General features: G+C 43.0%; 1 protein-coding gene across 2 annotated transcripts; it reads right to left on the bottom strand.

The window, feature by feature from the left end:
- Positions 1 to 6,771: 6,771 nt before the first annotated feature.
- Positions 6,772 to 26,424, bottom strand: ARF1 (ARF GTPase 1). 2 transcript variants are annotated; one of them, XM_080974315.1, is made up of 5 exons: positions 26,319 to 26,424; positions 13,188 to 13,371; positions 11,916 to 12,026; positions 9,171 to 9,295; positions 6,772 to 8,369 (listed from the first exon to the last, which is right to left on the bottom strand). In XM_080974315.1, exons 2-5 carry the CDS (start codon positions 13,333 to 13,335, stop codon positions 8,208 to 8,210), a joined length of 546 nt encoding a protein of 181 aa, XP_080830441.1. In that variant the 5' UTR covers positions 13,336 to 13,371; positions 26,319 to 26,424; the 3' UTR covers positions 6,772 to 8,207. The 2 variants fall into 2 exon arrangements, with proteins under 2 accessions (XP_080830441.1, XP_080830440.1); XM_080974314.1 differs by lacking the exon at positions 26,319 to 26,424 and adding an exon at positions 25,744 to 26,018.
- Positions 26,425 to 26,686: the final 262 nt, after the last annotated feature.

Here is a 26,686-nt window from a genome sequence, read left to right as displayed (position 1 = left end):
GCTGTCCCTGGAAAATAGGGACACTTGGAGGGTCTGTATGCCGGCCCCAAAATAGCTACAGACACAATGAGTACTGGAAGTGGGATTGTAGAGTAACTGCCCCATCATAAGCAAAGTTATCACGAATGCACCATGAAAAGGATGTCTGAAGGAGCCCTAAAGCAGGCTCTGCTTCTTGTTTGGCGATCCCTCGTAGCTGAGTAAGATTGTCTTCCATAAACACGGTTTTAACAATGAGTCCGTAAGTGACTGTGGAGGCCAATTCTGGATCCACACGTCCTTCCACAGTGGGGACATTGGTTTCCGGGCGGGAGTTGATCACAGTGTGGATTTGCCAAGCGTGCCTTCCTCTTAGCACGTTTCTCCCTTGCGTCCTGAGTTCGAGTGTTTTCAAAGCCCATGACCCCTTTGGGAAAGGCTGTTCTCCAACTGGAGCACTCGCAGGCCAGTGTTTCCCAGTTGTCAGTGTTTATACTACGTTTTTTTAGATTTGCCTTGAGACAGTCTTTAAACCTCTTTTGTTGACCACCAGCATTACACTTTACATTTTTAAGTTTGGAATAGAGTAGTTGCTTTGGAAGACGATCATCAGGCATCCGCACAACATGACCAGTCCAACGAAGTTGATGTTGAAGAATCCTTGCTTCCACACTGGTGATCTTTGCTTCTTCCAGTACACTGGTATTAGTTTGCCTGTCTTCCCAAGTGATGTGTAAAAAAATTTCGGAGACACAGTTGATGGAATCTTTTGAGGAGTTGGAGATGGCGTTTATAAGTGGTCCACATTTCACAAGCATACAGTAAGGTTGGTAGTACAATAGCTTTGTAAGCAAGCATTTTGGTTTCCCTGCGAATGTCCCGGTCCTCAAACACTCTGCACTTTAGTCGGGAGAAAGCCGCACTCGCAGAGCTCAGGCGATGCTGGATTTCAGCCTCACACTGAGTCAGACCACTGGTCTACCTAGCTCAGTATTGTCTACACTGACTGGAAGCAGTTCTCCAGGGTTACAGGTGAGGGACATGCTAAGGACTGACCCTGGGACCTTTAGCTGGAGAGGTGGTATAATGATATAACCCAGTAAGAAGTAATGTGCAATAGGCATCCTATCCTTCTGCTGCCTCTTTAAATAGCTGTCTGAAGGTAGGGGAGTCGCATTAATGTTGGGGGAACAGGGAGCCCCAATAGCCATGGGCAAAGTCTCTTCCTTGCTCCGTCCTGCCTCGAACGGCAGCCAGATGGCTTAATTTGGAGTGTCTTCTGAGCTCCGACAACCCCTAATTATCTTCATTTCCTTTTCTCTCGCTCTAGCCCAACAGGTCACTCCTCAGGCAGAGAGGATTAACCTGTGATCATACATCATTACTGCGTGAAGAAAATCCACCCTTTGCCTTTTTTTCCTTCTTCCAATTGGCATCAACCATTCAGTGGGTCAGGCTACAGTTATGCGTATACATAGGGCTGTCACTTATTTTTACTTTTAGGAGAACATAGGAAGCTGCCTCAACTAATAGCATGGAATTTTTTTTTGGTTTTTTTGCAGGGGGTGGGAAGTGAGACTCTGCCAATATCACAATGCCATTATACAAATATTTGGTGTGACTGCATTTGGAATATTGCAGGATATTGCAGAGCCGGAAGAAGTTCAGAAAATGGCAAGCAAAATTAACAAGGGCCGTGCACCAACACTATGAGGAACGGTTGCAATATCTTTAGCTGAGATTCTTGTATTGTGGGGGTTGGACTAGATGACCCCTGGGGTCCCTTCCAATTCTACCATTCTATGATTCTATGATCTGGGTTTTTTAGTGGTATGGAAAAAATGTGTGTATACGTAATGGAGGTGTATAAAATTAAGGATGGGTAAAGAGGATACAAAATTAAAAGACACCTGCTTCTTGGGAGAAAAGCAATGACAAGCCTAGACAGCATCTTAATAAGCATAGACATCACCTTCCCAACAAAGGTCCGTATAGTTAAAGCTATGGTTTTCCCAGTAGTGATGTATGGAAGTGAGAGCTGGACCATAAAGAAGGCTGATCGCCGAAGAATGGATGCTTTTGAATTATGGTGCTGGAGGAGACTCTTGAGAGTCCCATGGACTGCAAGAAGATCAAACCGATCCATTCTTAAGGAAATCAGCCCTGAGTGCTCACTGGAAGGACAGATCCTGAAGCTGAGGCTCCAATACTTTCGCCACCTCATGAGAAGAGAAGACTCCCTGGAAAAGACCCTGATGCTGGGAAAGATGGAAGGCACAAGGAGAAGGGGGCGACAGAGATGGTGGGACAGTGTTCTCGAAGCTGCCAGCATGAGTTTGACCAAACTGCGGGAGGCAGTGGAAGACAGGAGTGCCTGGCGTGCTCTGGTCCATGGGGTCACGAAGAGTCGGACACAACTAAACGACTAAACAACAAAAAGAGGATACCAATGCATAAAGCCATCCATCGAGGCTGAATGCTGGAAGATTAAGGACAGGCAAAAGAAAGCCCCTTTCCAACACACCCTATAGGTATGGAATTCAGTGCCATGAGAAACAGCAAAGGCCACCAGTTTGTGTGGCTTTAAGAAAGAACCAAAGTCATGGAGGATATCAATGGCCACTAGCCACCAATGCCCATTCTCTGCCTCAATAATGCTTCTGAAAACCAGTTGCTGGAAATTGCAAGAGAGGAGAGCATTCATGTCCTGTTTGCAGGCTTCCCATGGGCTGCTAGCTGACCACAGCGAGAAGAAAGTGCCGGACTATACGGGCCACTGGCCTGGCCCAGCCGGGGCTCTTAGGTTTTGTCTCAAAAGGCATTCTGCTTCCTTGATGAAGTTATGACACAGTTGTGTCAGAAGATGGCACTGTGGAGTTGCACCCACTGAAACCTGCTATTGCAAAGGCATCCCGGTTTAAATTGCCTTGCCAGTTTTAACAAAGCACCTTGCTAAAACCCTGAGGACCAACAGCTTTTGTTGCAGACTACAGTCCACTTCATCATACTTTAGTCTACGAAAGCTTATGCCGTAAGAATGTGTTCATCTGGGCAGTGCCAGAATAGTCTTGGTTTCCACGCCCCCTGCAAGACGAATAGGAAATTGCCAAATTTAGTGACTTTGGGGGAAACCCTTTATTATGGCATTAGCAGTCCTCCCCAGCCTAAATGGATGTGCAGTAGTGGCAGGGTGGGAAAGGTTCTCTCCTGATGGATGATGATGATGATTTATTTGTTTATTTATACATACATACATACATACATACATACATACATACCCCACCCATCTGGCTGGGCTTCCCCAGCCACTCTGGGCGGCTTCCAACAAAATATTAAAATACAGTAATGCATCAAACATGAAAAGCTTCCCTAAAGAGGGCTGCCTTCAGATGTCTTCTAAAAGTCTGGTAGTTGTTTTCCTCTTTGACATCTGGTGGGAGGGCGTTCCACAGGGCGGGTGCCACTACTGAGAAGGCCCTCTGCCTGGTTCCCTGTAACTTGGCTTCTCGCAGGGAGGGAACCGCCAGAAGGCCCTCGGAGCTGGACCTCAGTGTCCGGGCTGAACGATGGGGATGGAGACTCTCCTTCGGGTATACCGGACCGAGAATCCCTGCTCTTGTGGGGGGAACAGGCAGAGGTGGAATTCTGCCCCCTCCCCTGTTAAATCCCACACAATGTCAGGGGCTGTGGGCTAAGCATGTACATCACCCTCATGCCCCCAGGGAATGTGTGACCAGTGTTGGGAGACAGATCGTTTTGGCAATAAGAGACGGAGCTTTCACTGCTGAAGCGATTGCAGGGCCGTGTTGGAGGGGAGAATTAAGGGTCACAGGGTGTGGTTCTTCTGTGATCCCATTCCCTCTACTGTCTCTCTCTCCCTCCCCCCTCCACACCGATGACTGTAAGGAAGAGCCCAATTGAAAAGGAAAAAGCTTTCATCTAGTCCAGCATTTTCCTAATTTAAACTTAAGGAAGCATGCCATTTGCTACATGCCAAAATTGAAAGAATAATGCCACTTTACAATAAAATTATTTTGATAATTGTTAGCTATGGCTTTCTTCTAATCCTTTGTTCCTTTGTTGTTGTTGAGACTTTTGTAAATGTGGGAATCTCGTAACAAGATTTGTCCTTCACATAAATATCCGTAGTGGACCACTCACAAAACCATACACACACATATATACACAGTGGTACCTCAGGTTAAGTACTTAATTCATTCCGGAGGTCCGTTCTTAACCTGAAACTGTTCTTAACCTGAGGTGCCACTTTAGCTAATGGGGCCTCCTGCTGCCGCCGCACAATTTCTGTTCTCATCCTGAGCAAAGTTCTTAACCTGTAACCTGAGGTACCACTGTCTACACAGGGATGCAGGTGGTGCTGTGGTCTAAACCACTGAGCACCTTGGGCTTGCTGATCAGAAAGTTGGCAGCTTGAATCCCCGCAACAGTGAGCTCCCATTGCTCTGTCCCAGCTCTTGATAACCTAGCAGTTCGAAAGCACGCCAGTGCAAGTAGATAAATAGGTAGCACTGTGGCAGGAAGGTAAACAGCATTTCCGTGTGCTCTGGTTTCCATCGCGATGTTCTGTTGCGCCAGAAGCGGTTTAGTCATGCTGGCCACATGACACGGAAAGCTGTCTGTGGACAAACGCCAGCTGCCTCAGCCTGGGAGCGCCGCAACCTGTCGCCTTTGACTGGACTTAACCATCCAGGGGTCCTTTACCTTTACCTACCTACCTACCTACACACACACACACACACACACACACACACAAAGAGACTGGCTTCCTCCAATTAAGTGAACAGGGAAGCCACTGCAGATCAGGAATCATTCAATTTTTCAAGTGGGTATGTTGGGGGAAAAACACCTGCTAGCACATTTTCAAAGCTAAGCAGAGCCTGATAAGGTTTTAAACTGGATGGGGGGACCACACGTTGAGACCTTCATTGCTGGGGTTGGACTAGATGACCCTCAAGTTCCCTCCCAACTCTGCAATTCTATAACTCTTAAGTAGCTTTGCTGCCCATCGCAGGGCAGCATGGTAGATAGGAGTGTGAGCAGTGCTTTGGCAGTCCCTGGTTCAAAGCTCAGATCAAGCAAGTCACTCTCAGTCTCAACCTCCGAATTGCAATGTGAGAACGACTTGGGAGCTGTGAAAGTCCAACTTCAAATTTCTCCAGAAAGGATCCATCCGAACTGGATGTGTCAAAGGCAGCAGAATGGCAGCTGTTCAATGTAAATAAGGCGAGAGCATGTTGCATACACCAACAAGGTCTGAGCTACTTAGACCTCTGGACTAGCCAATGAAGTTGGATGTCTGAACGCCTAGGACAGGCATTGTGCCTTGGGGCATCTGGTTCACCACTTTGAGAAGAGGATGTTAGTCTAGACTTAAGCTCTTAAGTTCTTTCACGTCAGATGACTTTTAAGAGTTTTAATCAACCCCTTGAAGAAATGAAACAAGTGTGTTATTCCAAACACCTGGTTTACTGGGCGAAGAGGGAAAATTTAATCACTTTCTGAATGGCTTCCTCCCAAAGCCAGTTTGGACTTAATGGATGAGAAACATGTAAGCAAATGTACTTGCTTTTGTATCAGCAAGCTGTTGGGAACATACCCTCAAATGAGGTGGGGGGGTGGGGGGAATGGGTTTATGCTAATTTCCCATGCTGCAATGCCACATGGGGTATATCTTATAGAATGACTTGAAACACCCTTTCCAAGGGCTGAGTTAGCGGGGGATTGTGTGGTTATCAAATAGCTGTCAACACTCAAGATATCACAGCAGCCTCGGGCAATAGCCCAGAATGGACAATCAGTTTTTAACTGTAACTGAGAACTAAGGAAAGGGCCTTTTGCCAACGAACACCAGAAAAGGACATTACCACTGTGCATGTTTCACATTTTATCCTACTTCTGCCAAGCCAAATTATGTAGGACCCCAACTCACAGGAGTCCTCTACCTCAGCTACTGCTGTAACTGCATCTCCCTTCATGCTTCAGAGATTTTGCAAGGTCCTCCTCCCTGCTGAAGAATCCCTTTAACAAAGGTTGCTGTATTTCAAAAAGTGAAAATCTGGACATTAAAGTTGTTTCTTCTTCTTTTTTGCCAAAGCTTATGTCATGCCCAAAGTTATTGAGCTTTCTTTTTGCAATATTGAGTATTTGAGCTATTTTTAATGAAATTCGCCAAAATCTACACTTCCCGACATGGGCTGCCATAATTCTGAATGTTCCCGGATTTGTGCGATTCCCACCTGGAAGCTGTTTACGAGGGCTGAATACAAGCTATGTATAGGAAATTCCAGACGTATGGCAACCCTACTTTTAACAGCTGCAAACATGTTTACCTAGCTGAAAGCAGGTTTTTGGGGAGCCCCTGCTGGAGGAAGGCAATTCTCTAATTCAGTTATTTACATAAAGTGTAGGGTCACTCTTGAAGGGTGGCTAAATAACACAACTTTAAAATTACCCATGGTGTATATGCCTCATTTGCTTTTTTAACAGTTCTGGCCCACTAGCCTGTTCCTGCCAATACTCTGCCCACAACCCATATGGTAACTCACTATAACCCACAATATGTTCCCAAGTAAGAGTTGAACTGGTATGTGGCAGATTACAAGAGGGGCATGTTCCATAGCATTCACAAGTCTGCTTTAACATGATATATACGAGAGAGAAAACAGCTTCGTGGACTACTTCTTTACTTCAATATGCAGGAGCTCAAGGAGGTAGGAAGGGAACTCGTCTAGTCAAAGCGGCTACTCAAAAGCAGAAACTGACGAGTGCAAAGACCATGAAAGGCTTTATTCAGTATGTATTTGGTTATGGAGCCCAGCAAGATGGAACAGGCAAAGCATGAAAACCCCAGGAAATAGTTAAGAGATTTTTATTCTAATAGCTTTAATTACAGTGCTTGTTTGTCGAAATGAAAACTGAAAACAAGTATACAAAACAGTTGATTACTGTGTATTGAAAGCAAATAAAGAGATTTTCCACAACACTAAACAAACCAGTTCTGATAGTTCCTCAAGTTAAAGTTTAAACAGCTCCAGCTTCTTCAGTGTTTTATCAAAATACAAAAGAAAAAAAAAAGTTAAGAGGTCTTCTTGATGGCAAATCTGAACCTTGCAGTATGAGGGATGCGAAGGGGTTTCCACACATATACAGATATGGGAGTGTTCCAAAAAATGGCATCAAACACTTCTAGAATGGAATGAAACTCCAAACTCTCATGCTTTTAGTATTTCCCCCCCTAAACATTACATTAGGTGGCTTGGATGGCATTTCTTACTTAAGTACAGTACTTGCTGATGACAGAGCTGAGCACTGCTATGGGCTGCTGTACTCTGTGGAAATAATTTGTCTTCTGGAGTACTGTAGTTCTACATGAGAAAAGTCCAAAACACTTGGGGAGGGGGCGACAAGAGAACAGGTAAAGGATGGCATCCAAATTAGACGCAAGAGGAGAAAAACGTTCTTGCCCAAATCTGAGAGAGCACTAGAGGGTCATAGTGTTTTACACGTGCGCCAATTTCTCTTAAGTCTGTGGCCTGAACTGAACTGAACTCTGACTTTAGGAGATCTCACATTCACAAAAAACACAAAAGAGGTTGTCAAGCACAGGAAGATCCAGGATGCTGCCCATTCCATGGACCTATAACATGTTAAATTGCTGGTATTCAAGTTGTTGCAGAACTCACAATGGACATTTTGTTCAAGTGTTTCAGCTTTCCTTCTTTTCTAAAAAAGAAACTGACATCTCCAGGCTAAAAAATAGCCACCAAATCTGGCCTCCCCACAGACCTCGCAAGCCAAGAGGGATTGTATTCAGCTCTAGCGTACAACCAGACAACTGGCAACTTTTCTCTGAATCCACTTCAAATCCCTTCCCCAGTACTAAACAGCGAGTTGATTTTCTTTATAATAAAAAAGCTGAGTAATATTGCATAGGAGTACCAGAAACTGTCTCATTGGAAACAAGAACTATTTACATTAAATAAGAAACCTAAACTGTTTTCAGGCTTGGATTTGCCACATGTACAGCATGGTGAAGGACATCCTGTGACAAGAGAAATGAAAACAGCTTCCGGCACTCAATACCACAAAGTAGCATGGTTTGCCACGTTAGAGTAAAGCGAAGGGTGAAGGAGGAGGAGGAGAAGGAGGAGGAGGAGGAAATAAGGAGGGGTGGAGAAAAGAGGGAAAAGAAGAGTATTTTTAGGGCTTCATTTCTGGTTTCGGAGCTGATTGGACAACCAGTCCAGTCCTTCATAGAGACCGTCTCCACTAGTGGCACAGGTGGCCTGGATATACCAGTTCCTGTGGCGAAGAGAATGCAGTCCTAGTTTGTCTGTGATTTCTGCTGCATTCATCGCATTAGGCAGGTCCTGAAAAATGGAAGCAATTTGCTTTAGAAAATGGATTTTTGTTTCCTTTATAGAATTCATAGGAAGAATCTGCAACATACAATTCAAATGTGGCATAATGGTAAGATGTTGCATTGACCATTAATCTGTGTGATCTGGACTACGTTGTGATATAGACAGAACCAGATCTGGTTCCCTGAGGCCAAAGACATCCTTGTGCTATCACATGGCTTGCAACAGTAGCAACCCACCCTTCTCAATCCAGTGAGCACACAGAAGGCCCATAGTACAGATCATGATGAGAGTGGCAATTTTGAATCTGGCCGTAGATGTAGCATGCAAAATTCCTAAATTGTCTGAAGTGTGGTGGAGAAAAAGTGATGGAAAAGTGAGACTTGTAAAGGCAACAGATGCTCTGGGATATTCATATAGTCCTCTAAATTCATACTCTGACCGATATTGTTGGTACTTTTAAACCCCTACATAATGGCATTGTGGTGCCACAATTTGTTTGGAGGTGCAGCAGTTCAGGAAAGTCAATAAAGAAGCACTTTTAGCATGGTAAAATCGTATGTTTTGTGTTGCAAGGGAAGTCCCGGGGGCTCCTTAATGCAACTGTGTCACGCAAGAGACCATATATTTTACCTCTGAAATCTGTCAGTAATATTATTTTCAGCCCACTGCCGACAGCAAGGCCCACAGACGTAGGCATAACCAACAGAGGGTGACTGGAAAGTGAGAACTCTTACAGCCCACCATCACAACTGGAGGCGAAGGGAACCCTGGGGTACCATTCTGGCTGTGCTGTTCACAATCACTTACCTGTTTGTTAGCAAACACTAAAAGGACAGCATCTCTGAGCTCATCTTCTGCCAACATTCTCATAAGTTCTTCTCGGGCCTCATTGACTCTCTCTCTGTCATTACTATCAACCACAAAGATCAAACCTACAAAGGAAACAACAGTTGTTTACATGGACAGGCAAGGAGACAGAGAGCCTTTCTGAAAGGAAGTTTTAAGTATGGAACTAGATCTATTGTCATAAAAATATGTCTATACCAATAGGCACTGGCAATCTATAATGTAATTTAAATCAAATTCACTAGTTACGGGGCTAAAGCTAGCCACACAGCAATCAAGTAATAGTGAACTATGTGAAGAAGCCATTTACTCAATTTAGAAATCAAGTATTGCTTTTGATCAAGCCAATGGATGTATATAATCTTCTGGAATCTGCTCAAAGTCCAAGGCTATAACAATATCAAAATGATGAGATAATTCTGGGCATTTGCAAACAAGGTAGGAAAGAATGAATAGGAACCCTTTAAATAAGATTCTTGGGCTCTTAGAAAGCTGTAAGAAGCGCCTACCAAAATTCTGCATGCTAAAGCCACAGATGAAAGAAAAAAAGACCAATATTTAGAGAAGAACTGTTTAACATGATGGGACTTGTGTATTTTTTTACCTCCATCTGTCAGTCAACATATCCTAAGGTGGTGCTATCTAACCAAGTGTTCAAGAGAAGCCATCCCATAGCTAAGATCAGCGCTATTGCTGATGTTTCCATCAGTAACATGCTGATGCAGCCAAATTACAACATACTGGAAAAGCTACTTAAAATAGCTCACCTTGAAAGTGCTTTGATATCTATATGGAAAAAAGTCACCAACTTGAGACCTCGCACAGCTTCATTTACAGAATAGGCATGGAGAAGCTATATGACATTACTACATAGGAATATATGAAAGGATGCCCTCAACAATCTCCTCTTAATACCCAGATTACTCAAGAAGGACAGCAAAATGCTGGTTGAATGCTTGAGATGCTACCAAAATGACTGACTTTCTTACTTACCAGGATAAAAGCCAATGTCTAGTATTTTACTTATGAAAAGCAGCCTGTAGACGAGGCACAATTGACCACCTGAATTCATGTCCGAGAAAACATCTGACTCTTGACTTCCTGACCTAAAGCTCGCTTTAGTGCCATGCTGCTGCTGTGGCAAGCTTATTACACATGTGCAGGTACACAGGAAGCTGCCATATACTGTAAGTTCATCTAACTCAATTTTGTTTACATAGATTGGCAGTGGCCCTCCTGGATTTCAGTCAGGATTTTGTCAGCCCTACTTAGATACTCCAGGAAATGTAACCGGGAACCTTCTGCATGCAAGGCATGTCTCTACTACTAAGCTATGGCTCCAACCAGAACCATGAAGGATTCATAGACACAGCAAGTATGGTGAGATGGTTTTCTGTGCAGAAACAAGTATATCATCTTGTTTTTCCAGTGATTCTGAAACTTATGGTCACAACAACGTTGACACCATAAGACAAAGCAGCCTCAGCAAGGATTTCAGAAGCAGTGAGACAACAGCCAACAATGTCAAGTTATGTGTCTACATCACCGATGCAGCAGCTCCTGTACTTAAAGGTAAACTGTGACACATGCTGATCCGTCACAGCCTTTGCTAAGTCAGCCCCGAGGGCTAAAAAGAGACACTCATAAAACAGATCCAAGATTTAATGCACACGGCAATAACTTCGCTAAAAGATCATGAAGCTAACAATCAATAGGCCACCAAGTGATCTGAAAGTGGTTTTCATTATACAAATGACATACCCTCAGTTACAACATGCTAGCAGGTTTAGAGAGTTGCCTTCAGTTTTCCCCGGACTTGTTCTATTCAAAAGAAGGGACACTTGGCTAGTGTTGCTGACATGAACACCCAAAACGGACCAGTAGTCCATGGGTTCAATTTGGCCCACAAAAGGCCTTCAATTGTTCCCTGGGGTGATATGGAGGAGTTACACACAGGTGCACAGCTACTTTAAACCAATGTATGGCCAAATCTACTGCAGAAGCTAGAGAGGGGACAATTGGGCAAGCTTGCTAGGCACTCCTTTTGTTTGGCTGCCAAACACTGACACAAAACCTGAAGCCAACACTGACCATGTACTGACCATGGCATACTACTGGAGCTTGTTTTCTGTACATTCTGTGGAAAGGAATCTCATAGAATCTTGAGATTAATTTTTGGGAACACAGAAGTTGCAGAAAGAATCAGAAGACTGACATGTATCTAGCTCTTTACTGTTTGACAACAGCTCTCCAGGGTTCCAGATAGCAGTGTCTCTCGATCTCCACTGGAGATTGCTAGGGATTGAACCTAGATTTATTTTTTTTTTGCAGGCAAAACTATGGTTCTGATTTAGGGGAATGCAACTGTTGGCATACTTGCAAAGAAAACACTCAAAATGCAATTGTAAGGGTTATGTCACATATGTGAATGAACTAAGATAACCTAAGCTGGCGCAGAATGGAGATGTCCTAGCTTGATACTTGTGCTAAGAAAGGACTGTCCCTACTGCAAGTTTCACATTCTGAATGACAAAAGTCTGTGGGACAGAAAGACCTAAAGACATATCCCATCACACTCAGTACTAGACAGGTAGCTGATACGTTTACTTCATGCTATCAACATAGTTATGGAGTAACTGAAGATGCCTGAGTGGGTCTCTATAAATACAAAAAAAAGGATATGGTCAGTTACAGAAAATAGCTCACCTTGTGTATTCTGGAAATAATGGCGCCAGAGTGGTCTGATCTTATCCTGACCACCTACATCCCACACTGTGAAGCTAATGTTCTTGTATTCTACAGTTTCTACATTGAAACCTGAAACAAAAAAGTGGGAGAAAAGTTGAGCAGTTAACAAGTGAAACAGCATGCTCATCCACATAACCTAAACTAAGGTATAGAAGGAAATTGTTGAAATCAATTATATGCTTCTTACCCCCCCCCCCCGAAACTCCTGACCAACTGGTCCACATTTTAAAAGCCAGTCTTAAAATGTATACTCAGAATATACACTAATACCCCCCATCAAATATATACTTCATAAGGAGCAAACAGCTTATTTAACACAGATTTTTGCATCTGAAATGGCAATATCAGTGAGCTACTATGGTCCAAAGAGCTGAATTGTATTGAAGACCACACTGAAAACATATTGCCAAGTGAAGAGCCACTAGTAAGTTAGAATACATAATTGCACCTAAATATTATTCGCTTGTCATTTTCAAAAGCATACAGGCCAAGCTTCACATATTACAGTGGTATCTCCAGTTGCGGATGGGATCCGTTCTGGAGCTCCGGCCAGATCCTGAGGTTTCCGCAACCAGAGGTTCTGCACATGCACACAGCGCGATAGAGCACTTCTGCACATGCGTGAGCGGCGAAACCTGGAAAAATACTTCCAGATTTGCCGCTTTTGCAACCTGAAGTTTACATTACCCAAGGGTAATGTAAGCCGAGGTTCTACTGTATTTTGCAATGTTTCTTCTTTCAAATGTTTGCCACAGGTTTTTAAAGGATTTACAGGATGACACCTCTCCTATGGCTAGTTTCTCAATTTTAAAAAGAAAATACAACCGACCAATGAGATAACATATTATATATCACAGCAGATATTAACCAAAGCAACAAAAATGGCTGTAGCAACATCTTAACATTCATAGACATTGTCAACATTTTCCTCCCTCTACTATTCCAGCATTAGTCAAATCCTTTCTTGAAGAGAAGCAAATTAAGAAATATTGGAGTTGTATCTTGTGCTCTCTAAGCAATGAGTTGTAATGGATCTATAAACATGGTTAGAGCGACCAAATGCTTACTTCACCTGGGTAACAAGTGCATCATCACAGACATATGCAGACCAACCATATGCAAGTTTACTCAACAGTACTGTCAGTCTGTGTACAATTCCAAACTTTATCTACTTTTAAATATGTTTAAAACAGTCACATATTTGTAAAGGGAAGCTGCTTCACATCTTACCTATAGTAGGGATGGTAGTTACTATTTCACCGAGCTTAAGTTTGTACAATATAGTAGTCTTTCCTGCAGCATCCAGCCCGACCATAAGTATGCGCATCTCTTTTTTGCCAAAAAGGCCTTTGAAGAGGTTAGCGAAAATATTTCCCATGCTTAAGTCTGGTGCTCACTCACTGGCCAAAGAAATCTAGGAGAAAATAAATTCAAAACAGTTAGTTCTGTACAGTGTGATGATCACACCCTGCTCAATCCTTAGGAGTAAAAGCCCCCTGGAACCCAGTGAGATTTATTTTCAAGTGTTAAGTGTGAAAAGCCACCTCACAACAATGGAGGCTCAATACAGAGCAGAGGTTTTAAGAGTGTGAACAGGGATTATCGTATTTTTCGCTCCAGAGGGCGCACCAGACTATAGGGCGCACCTAGTTTTCTCCAGGCTTCAGCGAAAGCCTGCATTCGCTCCATAGGACGCACACACATTTCCCCTTCATTTTTGGAGGGGAAAAAGTGTGTCCTATAGAGTGAAAAATACGGTAGATTGGAAAGGTCATTTTCAGTGGTGGGTTATCAGCTTTGGATACTGCAAAAAGATCAACAGTAACAGATACTTTTAACACAAGACACACAAAATGGGTTTTGTAGGAGAAGGAGACTGCAAGTAGTATGACTATCTTGGCCAGTTTGGGGGAGGGGGAGAGAGAGAAGAAAGAAGCTTGAGGAATTCCCACTATCCAGCTTGAATGGTAGCCCCTCCCTCTCCCATCACAGGGCCTCCTGCAGAAGCATTTTGTTTTGAATGGAGCGAGAAATGACAACTTCTTCTAAACAAATGGTCTTTTCCATTCTACTGTTTTATTTTGTTTTGAATCAATGCTTGTTGTTCAAGAATCTTACATAAACTTTGTGAGGTCTGCCTGAAAAGGGTTGTATGGATACCTTAAATGAAAAGTTTGCTACCATAAATGCTTTTCATATTCTTCAGTATACAGTATTCTAGAGAAACCATTCAAAGTGTACAGTGGTACCTCGGGTTACATACGCTTCAGGTTACACACTCCACTAAGCCAGAAATGGTGCTTTGGGTTAAGAACTTTGCTTCAGGATAAGAACAGAAATCGGGCTCCGGCAGCGGGAGGCCCCATTAGCTAAAGTGGTGCTTCAGGTTAAGAACAGTTTCAGGTTAAGTACGGACCCCCGGAACGAATTAAGTACTTAACCCAAGGTACCTCTGTACAAGAAACATATTTGTTTATACTACTGCTTCTCACAGATGTGAACATGAAATCTTCATTACGTCAAAACAAAGAAAATGACCACTGGAGTCGGATTTAGATAATGTCATGTCTATTTCACAACTTATTCCTATTGATTTTCAAGCACTTTTTATTTTGTAACCAAACCTTGTAACAAGCAAGGCAAGGCACCAACAAAGGAGCAGTAGGGGGAGAACACCCCCAAGTTACTCTGAGATAATATAACAAGACTGTATTGACAGTATTGTCAGCTACCATGGAAGTCTTACAACTCAAAATACATTGTGAACCTAAATATACTGGATTGTATCAAACCAAGCAGTTCCATTAGCACAAGGACTTCCACTTGTGCACTAGATCTCCCCCCCCCCTTGTGCCCCCACCATGACAATTTGCAGAATAAATCTGGGGGCCACACAGGGGGAGGAGAGGTTGTGTTGCAAAGTCCTAGTGCTAAAATGACTAGCATTCAGGTTCCAAAATGTCTAAGTAAAAGCATAATGCTACCAATTTCCAGCATTTTGAAAATTGTCATAAATATGCTATAGTAACAAGGAAGTTAGTATCATTAGCAGGAATGTCATAATAAAAGATTATTCCACTTTCCTTAACGGAAAAAAGTATCAAATGTGCCTCACTAATCCACACCACACTAGGCACCACTTCCCCAAAAGTAGGACTGATTTGATAATTCAGAGATGGAAAAATCAGATTCCAGCAGCGCCATTCTTACACAAAAGGGTAAAACACTATTTCAAAATTCCAAAAACACACACAAAACAAACCCCAACCCATCATCAGCAGAGACTTAGGCAACTAAGCTCCTAGGGTTCTCCCTCCACTCCAAATACTAAAAACACTTTAAAAAGCTAAGGGGGGGGGGGAGGTGATGGCTACTTGGGGACACAGCTTTTACTTAGCTACACTTGGCAGACATATCGACAGCTAGCACCATGGTTCAGGCACATGAGAAAGAAAAAGGAATTATATATTGGTAGCCATGTGGATTTTAAAGCACTTTCTTAGAACAGGATCACTGCTTGTCTTAAAAAAACCCATTACCTTTATTTAGCAACAGATTTCACTGTGGCAGCCCAAAAGAACATTTTATATACAGTGAGTCAACACATGGTTCACACCTTTATTATACTTACACACACAAAGATCAGGAGTAACATCGTGACTAGTTCATATTAGCAAAGCAGCTTTTTCCTACAGTTTCAGTCATTCTCTCTGTCACCAGAGGAACAAACAACAATCCTTATTTGGTTAGAGGAAGGGCCTTGTAGGAGTAAAAAACAAGTCCTGCTTTCTGGCCACGGTCTCCATGACAGCTTTTAACTCTCTGCCTGCACCTTGTGAAGGTACACAGCCCTTCCAATGCTCTGCAACTTATAAGCAAATTCAACCATTTTCTCTTTTGCTCCACAACTAAATACTAACCTAGCAGAAAATGCAATTATTTATATTATTGTAATAAGTATGTATCAATGTTCTTAGATCACTGGGAAGTGGCTTTAAATCAAACTCAACTATGTTATTCTGGGACATCACTTTTCTTTTGAAGATGATGCCCTGCTTATAGCATCTCTTTCAGAAATTAACACAGATGCCAAGAATATTCCATGTTTTCTTACAAAATATATTCCACATGCTTGCTAGGAGTGCTCCAAAGATAATCAATCCATACATTTCACATTTCAGCTTTGTAAATTAACACATCCTATCAACTTTGTTAGGACAAGCTGACAGTATAACATGGTAGTCACACAATGTTCAGTTTCCTGCAGATCACTGTCAACACCACTCAACAGCTGCTAATTGCATTTCCAAAAGTATGACTCTCAAGAATGCTTCAGGAAACAAAGACACCTCAAAAATAACAAAGAAAAGATTGATGGCCAAAATTAAAAAAACTGCATTATCGTCAGTTTTCTGCTAGAAGCTTAAATATTTTGAGATTAAACCCCTGCTTTTAAACATGCCAGACACTAAGCACATGATATGAAACTCATGAGAAAACTGCACGTACCAGGGGCTCAGTTACCTTTGCTTCAAATACCACCAAAGATATTAACTTTATGCAGCAACAAAACTGAGAGAGCACCACTTACCTGGTGCCATGATCGATGGCATAAATCAACTACAAACATTTAGGTGAGTAGCTATTAACATCAGTTCAGCATAGAGTACAGTGTGGGAATCTTTCCTAGGAACTTCTATTCACTGCCACACAGTGAATTCTAACTGCATGTACCCATGCTTAGATCAGAGATGGGGAACCTGCAGCACTCCAGGTTCCATCAGCTCTAGCCAGCATGGGTGTATGATACAGCTCAACATTTAGAAGCCCACAGGTTCCCCAGCCATGGTTCAGGAAGAAGCTGCATGCAACACTCTTAATACCTGACTACTGTGTGCCCATAATAGCTTATTTCACACAGTCCATACATATCAATGTATAGTTGTGTCTAAACTACACATGAAATCTTTGTAGCTCAATTGCCTCTGGCTGTTTACAGTATTTAAGATAACATCAAAACTAAAATATTTATGCATCACAGCTGTGTGTACGTTTATACTTAAAATCTCAACCCATAAACTCTCAAGTAATTCTACAGACTTCAGTAAGACTACTCTGGAGTTCGAAAAGACTAATTTTCAGGTTCCAAGGGAACAGGATTAAATAAAAATCATTATTATGCAATAGCTCATTCCTGCATTTCTTGACCATTTTGGAACTTTACAAAACTATAAATTAAGTGTTAAAATAGTGCCATGGAGACACTGGAGTACAATATGCAACTATTTCTGCCTTTCCCCAAACATTTCCACTGCCTTTTCACCTTTCTTCCTACAGGTCCAAGTAACCATTTCTCCTACTTATTCTATACAGTGGTACCTCGGGTTAAGTACTTAATTCATTCCGCAGGTCTGTTATTAATCTGAAACTGTTCTTAACCTGAAGCACCACTTTAGCTAATGGGGCCTCCTGCTGCTGCCGTAGCACGATTTCTGTTCTCATCCTGAAGCAAAGTTCTTAACCCGAGGTACTATTTCTGGGTTAGCAGAGTCTGTAACCTGAAGCATATGTAACCTGAAGCGTATGTAACCCAAGGTACTACTGTACTTTGTCTCCCCCCCCACACACCTCATGACTACCAACAGCTTTCATTCCCCAAGAGAACGTGCAGAGATTTTTGTATGCAGTTGTGTACCTTCAGCCTGCATGGACTACAAATACAAGATGGGCATTAGAAAAGGAATACCTTAACTTTGAAACTACACAAACTCACTAGCTAGCCAAGCTAGGCAAACCAATGTTTTCAGTATCATGTGCTGCTTGCTACAGAACAATTCCCTTGTGGTCAAGACTGTATGCACACATTAATCCCCAACTGAGACTTACAGGTTCTCCCCACAATTATAGTTGTGCTTTTCAAAAAATAAACTAAAGAGTGCTTCAAGATACTAGCAGTGTCCTGGCTGTTCATGTAAGAAGTGTAGACTGGCTAATGTGCATGGATGCAGCACAAGCATTTGTCCTATTTAGAGTTGGCCATTTAGCATCCCTTCCAAGTCCCTTCATGACGAGGCAACAGCCACCAACACATATACTTTATTCACTATACCTTATGGACTGCAGGCCGGTGTGAACTTCATACAGGGAAATGTTATTTCATATTTAGCACTCCCTATAATAGCAGACGTGCATGTATATCCATTGCATCCAAAGGAAGAGTGGGGTGAGGAGACTTGTTCAATGGTACAGAGCCCTTTATTCTTAAAGAAAATACAGCAGCAGGGTCTTTTAACACCCCTTGCCTCCCCTCAAACATCAGTCCTGTTTGCCTATGTGTACTGCCAGGAGCTTCCTGGCAGTAAGTCTCTGGGTCTCAAACATGTTCTGCTTTCAAAGTCATAACAATTAGTAAAAGAGAACACACTGTGATATCACTGTGTGGTTGAGTTTCCTATTACTGCTTCACTTGCTCATTTGCAGGGGCAGGGAAACCATCCAATGGCTCCACATTCTTTGGTCTTTACTAGCTGTTACAGGAAGAGGAAGATATTTCATAGGGCTGTTGCTTCTGGAAGCATCTACCTATCCTGCATGTCTAGTTTAGTCCCAAACATATATTTAAATAATTCTATAGCTCTTTTAACACAATTTTTTGGGCTCTTGCACAGGAAGGCAGATTGCTAGATACAGATACATGGTGCAACTCTCCACATTAAAAAACAACCCTGTGTGTTCCTTGAACATGCCTTCATTTGTGACCAGCAATGAAACCTAAATGGATTGCACCTAGACAAGCAAAGAGCACAAACAGCACACAGGCCTAGAGCAAAATACTTTTTCGCAGTAAATGGCTTAAATATTAAGCTGCATTAATTGTTACTCAGCACGGAAAGGTACTGAACTGTTTTTAGTGAGATTATAAATCAGAGGAGGAAGCAAACAATAGTGTGTAACACTACTGGACTGTGATGCCTATGAAAAAAGAATTTGAGAATGGAAATATTAGCATGCGGTATTTCACGTCTTCAAAAAATTACTTAGAAGTAATATTGTTGGATTTTTGCATACTGCAAGAAAGACTGCTGAATAAATTTTAAAAGTTGCAAAAGCTGGAAGCTTACTAAAACTCCTTGTCTAAAAGCTGCAAAAAAGGGACCCGAGTGACATTTCAAGGCTGAACAGCTGACATAGCAAAATATTCAAGTTAGTAAAAGGAATTCCTGCAGATCAGTTTAAGGGAACGTCACTTTCACATTCTATTCCGACAGTGGCCATAAGGCATAATCACAGTTACTCTGATTAGATAATGTTAATACTGTACTGAATTTTTGTCCTGCAGAAATGAAGGCAAGATCCACTCATTGATATGTCTTCCCAATCATATGCATGGCACATTACAGGTAACACCACCCAGTGAACAACACTCACTGCATTTAAAGCCCCATTTACCTTCAGTGCAATTCTATACATGTTTACTCAGAACTATGCCAGACTGAGTTACATGGTGCTCACTCCAAGCTAACTAGGTATCAGATTGTAGCAATTCAGAAAAGAATATCCAGCTGTTCTCCAATCCTATAAAATAACCATGTTTTAAAATGAATCCTAATTAGACCATACATGATTCAAAGTCTTAATGAAAAAACAATTACGTCATGTTAAAATACATTTGAATTCGAAACAAATAGGACAATGATAGAGACTCTTACCATATCAGGGTATAAGAAAAGCAAACGATTGCTAACTGCTCAGACAATAAATGCCCCTGAGCTAGGGTATCAAGATTCCCCCATAAGGACTATTTCCCAGTTTCAAATGGGAAGCAAGCAGCACTTAGCCAGCTATTTTAGGTATGATAGTAACACAGGCATTCATATTTTGTTCTCAAATGATCTCTTTCTACAGCACCAGATCTCTCATAGCATTAGCATATTATATCTTGCTTACTCAAATAAGTCATGGAGCAGGTCAAGATGATTAATTGAACACTTTCATGACAAATTATTTTTGTCATGAAAGAATTTGAACTTTCAATATTACCCAGACAGTGGGAAAATGTACTAGCTTCAATACCTAAGGTGTAATGAGATTTAAAATGAAGACTAATACAACGGAAAATAATATTTAGAGTTTATTGGACCCTTTACGGTTGTATAAAAAAGGTTAGCTAAGATAGCTCAGTGTTGGAAATGTGGCAAGGAAAACATATTTGTACAGTGTTCTTTACTTAAGAAGTTTTGGGAGAAAATGCTAGACTGTGTAACTATGACTGTGCAGAAAAAGTTAAATCTTTCAGAGGAGAATATTTTATTGAACTATACACCTGCAGTATGGAAATTATCAATGGGACAACGGAAATTGATTTTCTGTGCCCTAATGTTGGCCAAGAGATTGATATTAAGGAATTGGAAAAATAAAGATATGATACCCTTCACTCAATGGACTGATATGACATAACTGGCAATTTATGAACATGCTTACAGGCGCAGACTCTGTATGGATAAATACGATAACATTTTGAATGAGTTTATACAAAATGTAGTATGCTATTAACATTTACATAAGCACTAGGACAATAGTACTATACTAATTTATGCAAGAATGTATGGGAATATCATATACTGTATTGCTTTTTGTGTATATTTTCACTTTTATATGTTTCTCGTTTTTCTCCCTCTCACTTTTCCTTTTTCTGTATCACTTTATTTCTTTTAACTGAAATCACCTTAATAAAATATAAATATTAAAAAAGACAAATTATTTTTGCAAATGTAGTGCTTAGAGTAGCCGAGATTCCCTCCAAAGGTAGGCTAATCTGCAAAAAAAATTAAAAAGCTTAGTTATGCATTATTCGAATGCTTCCTTTTGTCCAAAGGATGGACTTCACGCAATGCATACATACCTTACCTGGTTGGGGCAATAAGTCACTACCTTAAAAGTGGTTGAAAAAAGGATTAGAAAAAACTCATGAAAAGCAAGTTTAGCAATGACTAATAGCACTGACTGCTAAATAGTACCTCAATGTTTTCAAAGGCAGCATACCTTTGACCCTAGGACTCAACAAGCAGCAGCTCATATGGTCAGTTTGTAATCTTCCCAGAGATCTCTGGCTGTTCCACTATTGAAAACAGAATGCTGAAGAGATGGACATTGGCCTCATCCAGCAGGGCAATTATTGTATGGAGTCTGCTTGGAGAATTAGAGGCACAATGAACGTGATCCCCCCCCCCCGTACAAGTTTATCATACATGAGCTATAAAGAAAGAAACCTCATTACAACAAAGGGGTATTTAATGCTTATACTTCCAACCATACAACATGCTTCTTCTATAAAGTCTAAAATAAGACTAACATGTGTTAAAAGTGCAATTCTGGTGCACATTATCTTAGAAACTAGGCAATAAATAAAGAAATAGAAACTTCACTGAATTACGTCATAATCTGAGATTAATGATACCTGTAAGAGATAGCACTGCTTTGTAACAGGGCTGATTAACCACAGGAACAAAGGTCTGATAAAGTTTCTCAGCAATTTTTTTTTCACCACCTCCAAAACCACATGGATTTTGGAAACAATGGGAAAAGCAAAAGAAAAGACAGCATGTGGTGGGGTAGAGAAGTTACTGTCTAGAGCAGAGGTAGTCAAACTTTTTATACCTACCGCCCACTAATGCTTTCTTGATCGTAAAATTTCCTTACCACCCACCAGTGCTCGATGGGAGGAGGATTCAGCTTGTGCCATAGAACCCACTACCGTGGACCAGGTTGACAACCCCTGGTCTAGAGGGAAGCTTGTGTGGTGCTGTCATGTCTTCAGCATATTTGTTTCCCCAAGGAATTTGGATAGCACCAGTGGTCTGGCATTTGGTGGCTATTATATGTCCATTTATGTGTTGGATGTGGTGTGTGTCAAACTTAAAAATAAATAAATGGGATAAGCACTGCAGTATATCTGGTCTGTACTGCTATTCATCATTCTTTTGATAATATTTTTATATTTAGATCACCTTTCCACCTAGGAGCTGAAGGTGGCATATATGGCTCTCCTCCTCCAATCCCCCCCCCCAGCAGCCCTGCAGGGTAGATTAGGTGGAGACAATGTCTGGCTCAAGGTCACCCAGTCAGCTTTATAGCTGAGTGACAATTTGAATCCTGGTCTCCTAGATTTAGTGCTTTGGGACTTCTACCTGTTTTGTGAAGAAACTGACACATGTAACTTAAAGTAAACTAATAAACACCTTAGTCACCAGATTGATAAGTGATACAATGATGACAACTCCTCCTCTTTTGATTTGTGTGTCTGCAAGTGTACGTGCATACTGTGAATGTGTGCGCAGAATATGAGGGTGGAGTGGCCACATCCACCACTGGCATGTGGCCAAGGGTTGGAAACATGTGAATGCCTTGGGCCAAAATAGATCACTCACACTCACTTTTTGAGGAGTGTGGAGTACCTTGGTAGGAACTCCACAACCACTTCAACAGTTAACTTTTTTCTAACTTCAGAAATAATGAGTGTTTCCAGTTAAGGCTTCTTGGTGTGCCCAACCCAAGTAAGAAACTTGAAGTTGAAGACGACAACGACAAGGTCAAAGATAAACAATGAAGCTGGCTGATTTTATGGCCCACAAAGTTTTAATACAATGATAAGTACAACCTCATGCTGCAGTGTAAGCTGATACTTCCCTGAAGGAGTTTGCGCAACAGACAGTGCCTGTTCCCTTGTGGTCGAAAGGACAGCAAAGTTCTTATGGCTGACTAATCCAACCTCCCATATGACAATGTAATCAGAGTTAGAAACTAAGTTATGAAAGTTAGGAGCCAAATGGCAGGTTATAGGTGCAACAAGGGAATGTCAGGCCACAGTTTTTAAATAACAAGAATACAAAGCTGAAAATGAATGAACTGCAGCTAAAATATTATGTTCATTTTCCACAGGCTCTAGTCCTTCCCCTGCCCACCCCCCTAATACAGTGGTACCTTTGGTTACGAACTTAATTCGTTCCGGAGGTCCGTTCTTAACCTGAGGTACCACTTTAGCTAATGGGGCCTCCTGCTGCTGCCGCGTGATTTCTGTTCTCATCCTGAGGTAAAGTTCTTAACCCGAGGTACTACTTCGGGGTTAGTGTTTCTAACCCGAGGGGTTTGTAACCCGAGGTACCACTGTATTCTTAAGATGGTCTCTTCCCAGTCTTCAGAGAGTAGCCGGAAGCGGGGAGGCAGAAAAAGGTCCTCCTGTCCTTCCACTCTGCAGTTTTAATCTGAAATCTTGGGTGCGGGACTGCTCCCAGAGCTCAGAAACTGCTTGCGCTAATAAAATTCCGTCGCAAAATGCGGCTAGAGCAATGGGAGTTTCGAACACAAGAACAATTCTGTTCTAACCCTGCTCCAGCCAATTAACCACTGAATCCCCCAACACAAGGACTGTTATGTAAAACAACCTGTAAAGCGTTTTTCATCACCCTCTTTCACAGAGCTGCTTAGAAGCTGCATCTAAAGAAGTTAGTCAGAAGAAAAAGAGAGAGAGGAAGGAAAAGTCTGCCTTGTTCTTACACATGACCATATTCCTTGGAATGAGCAAACACCACACCAACCTCCTATCAATGTTCATTCTGGAATATATACTATTTGTTCACTGAAGATGTACAGCCAATTTTCCTCAACAAGCACCAAAGTAATTACCTGCACCTCCCCTACACACTACTCACAAGCAGTGGAGGCCTTCAACACTCTCTTACAGCCTTAATCCTTTAAATATAGAAAATTAAGCACCACAGTACATGTGAATACAGGAGTGTGGGTAATATTCCCCTAACTGCTTGCACAATATAGCCTTAAGTTCAGATACAGGGGCAAGAGTGGATAGATATACACTAGAAAAGGAGGGAGAAACAAAACTGAATGGTTGGGAAAGCTGAACTTCTCTAATCTGGATCCTTCCTTATTCTGTAGGTTTGACCCAACACACCCAAAGAATGCACAGAAACACTTCCTGGATTTTCACACACTTACTTCTAAGCTATAGAGTTTAAGCTAAAAACATAAGCTAAACAATGTTTTTCAAGGAAGGGAAGAGGTCTGTAGAGAACTAAATAATTTAAACAGTATTCATGAATGGAGGACTAAATGTATTGATGTAGTTTATTAAGAAATAAAAACACCACCAAAACCTAATGTTTCATTACCAATTACAAGGCATACATAATTAAGAAAGGATATTGACCAGCATTTGGCTGGTATTCCTTCACAGCCAACTTGGAGCTACTTATTCAAAGGGGCCAAGGAGAAAGACATGGGTACCAAACCCCTTCACTGGAGAAACCTATTGCCCTTCCTCATTCCCTCACAGACACACTGCGGTTCTGTCACTACCATACAAGCTGGCAAAAAACCCAAGTAACTCAATGAGAAATATTTCAACTGAAATTGTTTTAGCTAAATATATAAGAGGATGGATTGTTGCCAGTAGAGTGCATCTGGCTGCATAGACGAGCTGTGCCAATGAGCTCAGGACTGCCAATGTTGTAGTGTATTTTGGAGGGGGGGGGCCTATGAAATAATTCTATGGAGCAATGAGACTGCTTTATGTGTCTGCTGCATAAAGCCTCAAATCTCAACCCTGAAAATGGTATCATAACCATTTATCCCCTGGAAATGGGGGACGAAGCGGAGCTTTCTGTTCTGCCATTTCACACTTTTTCCTGCACTTGCGTAACTTTCTGTCCTGCTGATGAAGTCACCAGTGAGTGACTAAGTGATCAAAATCTGCTTCCCCACCCCATACCCAGAAACCTCGGGATCTACTACAGGAGACGAAATAAAGGGAGGGAAGCCCTGTCCACCTATCCTCTACGTACCCCAAATGTTGAGATCACAAACTTATTGGGGGGATGGGATGGGGGTGTTGCACTCAAACAACAACCCCAAGGGCTCGAACTAAGCAGCAGGTCACGATGGGGTGTGCCCTCATAGTTATGGGGGTTCCCCCCCTTCTAAGTCCAGCTAAAACTAAGTAGACATGCCTGTCAATCCTCAACTGTTCAGTCAAGGAGGGTTTTTTAATTTTTATTTTTAAGCCTGCTACTTTAGGAAGGAAAGGAAAGCTACGTGAAAGCGAGTCGGGGAGGAGGGTGGGACGAGACATCCCTATACATTTCTAAAAAGACATAAAAATAATAGTAATAATTCTTAAAGTGTTTGAAGGAAGTGCCCGGCGTAGATTGGGGCGAGTGCGGGGGGGGGGAGAGAAGAGAGGAGATATGACCACAAGGATAAACAACTGGCTGTTTACAATATTAAAAAATAATAATAATACAACGAGAAGGTCTTGGGGGGGGCAAGAAGGGCGGGCGAAGGAGGCCTGGTTGCTTCCTCGCCGTGAGCCGTTAAGGTTCGATGGTTGGCGAGGACGGCGTTCAAGGGTGGGCCGTTCGGCTGCTTCCCGCGACTATCCAAGGAAGTCTCCCCTCCCCGCTTCAGTATTTTTCAGCCTCAGAAGGGCCTCTTCCCTCCCCCCCCCCCGCCCGCTTCCTCCGCCGAGGCCAAGCCTGCAGTGCGGCCTGCGGCTCCGCTCCCCTCCCCGGCCTGGCGCTGAAGGCCAAACGGAGGAATGGCAAGAGGAGGGCCGAACCTCCGGGTGGAATTCCTCGCCATTATTACCACCCTCGCTCGCCCGCCGGCCGACCCTGAGCTAGGCCCAAGCGCCGGCACCGCCCGGCCTCTCGCCGCTTCCCCGCCCGCCCTCAGCCTAAAAAAAGCAAAGCGTTGAGGGTTAAGCGCTGCTTACCGGGCGGCGTCTCGGTCTGCCTCGCTGCTTTGAACCCGGGGCTGCTCCTTCCCTGCGTTTTTCTCCTCTCTCTCTCTCTCTTTTTGCTCTTTTCCTTCCCCCCCTCCTCCCCGCCTTCCTTCTTTCTTCCTCCCTTTTCCCTCCCTTCTCTTTCCCTCACTGCGCCCAGGCACACAAGATGGCGGCTCCCGGCGGCCACGTCAGTGCCAGGGAACCTCGCAATGCACGACGGGTAAGCAGGGAACGGCTCCCTCTTTCTCTCGGCCTCACTCGCTCGCTCTGTGCGTGCGCGTGGGTGTCCACCACCCCTCCCTCCCTTCTTTACCTCACGCCGCAGAAAGGGGGGCGAGAGAAGAGAGAGGAGCGCCGGAGAGCAGGAAGGTGGAAGGAGGCAGGGGGCGGGGCTTTGGGAAGGGCGGCCAAAGGAAGAGCGTCGCGCGTGCGCCAAAGGGAGGGGGGAAAGGCAGAGCGGGCGAAGAGGGCGGGGTCACACACGCACAAAAACCACAGGGGAGCAAGTGGTGGGGGGGAAGTGTAGTCAAGGGGAAGCTCTAGGGGAGCATGCGCGCTCGTACCCTTGGCTCGTGCCCATGTAGACCGTTAGAACGCCGGCTGGGTAAAGCGCGCGCCTCTTCAAAATGCCGTTGACGGCGCGCGGCGGTGGAGGTCGCCCGGCGACAGCGCGCGCGTGCGCGTGCGCGTGCGCGCTTTCTCACGCAGAACGGCAGTTAGCCTCGCGCTCGAGAAAAGAGGCAAGGCCAGAACGCGGACGAGGGGGCGGAGCCTTGTTGGCCCAGGCGGTTCTCTTTGCCCCGCCCCGTCGTCGTGAGGCGACCGGGGAACGTGGTTTCCCTCAGAATATATGCAATACTGTAGTTCCTCGCGGAGAAATAAGCTTTCTGCTTACTCTTTAAAAAAACACAAAACGTTTTCTGTCAGTTTT

Source organism: Podarcis pityusensis (assembly GCF_964106645.2).
Source record: "Podarcis pityusensis genome assembly, chromosome: 12".
Taxonomy (NCBI): Eukaryota; Metazoa; Chordata; class Lepidosauria; order Squamata; family Lacertidae; genus Podarcis; species Podarcis pityusensis.
This window is presented reverse-complemented; position numbering and strand designations above follow the sequence as displayed.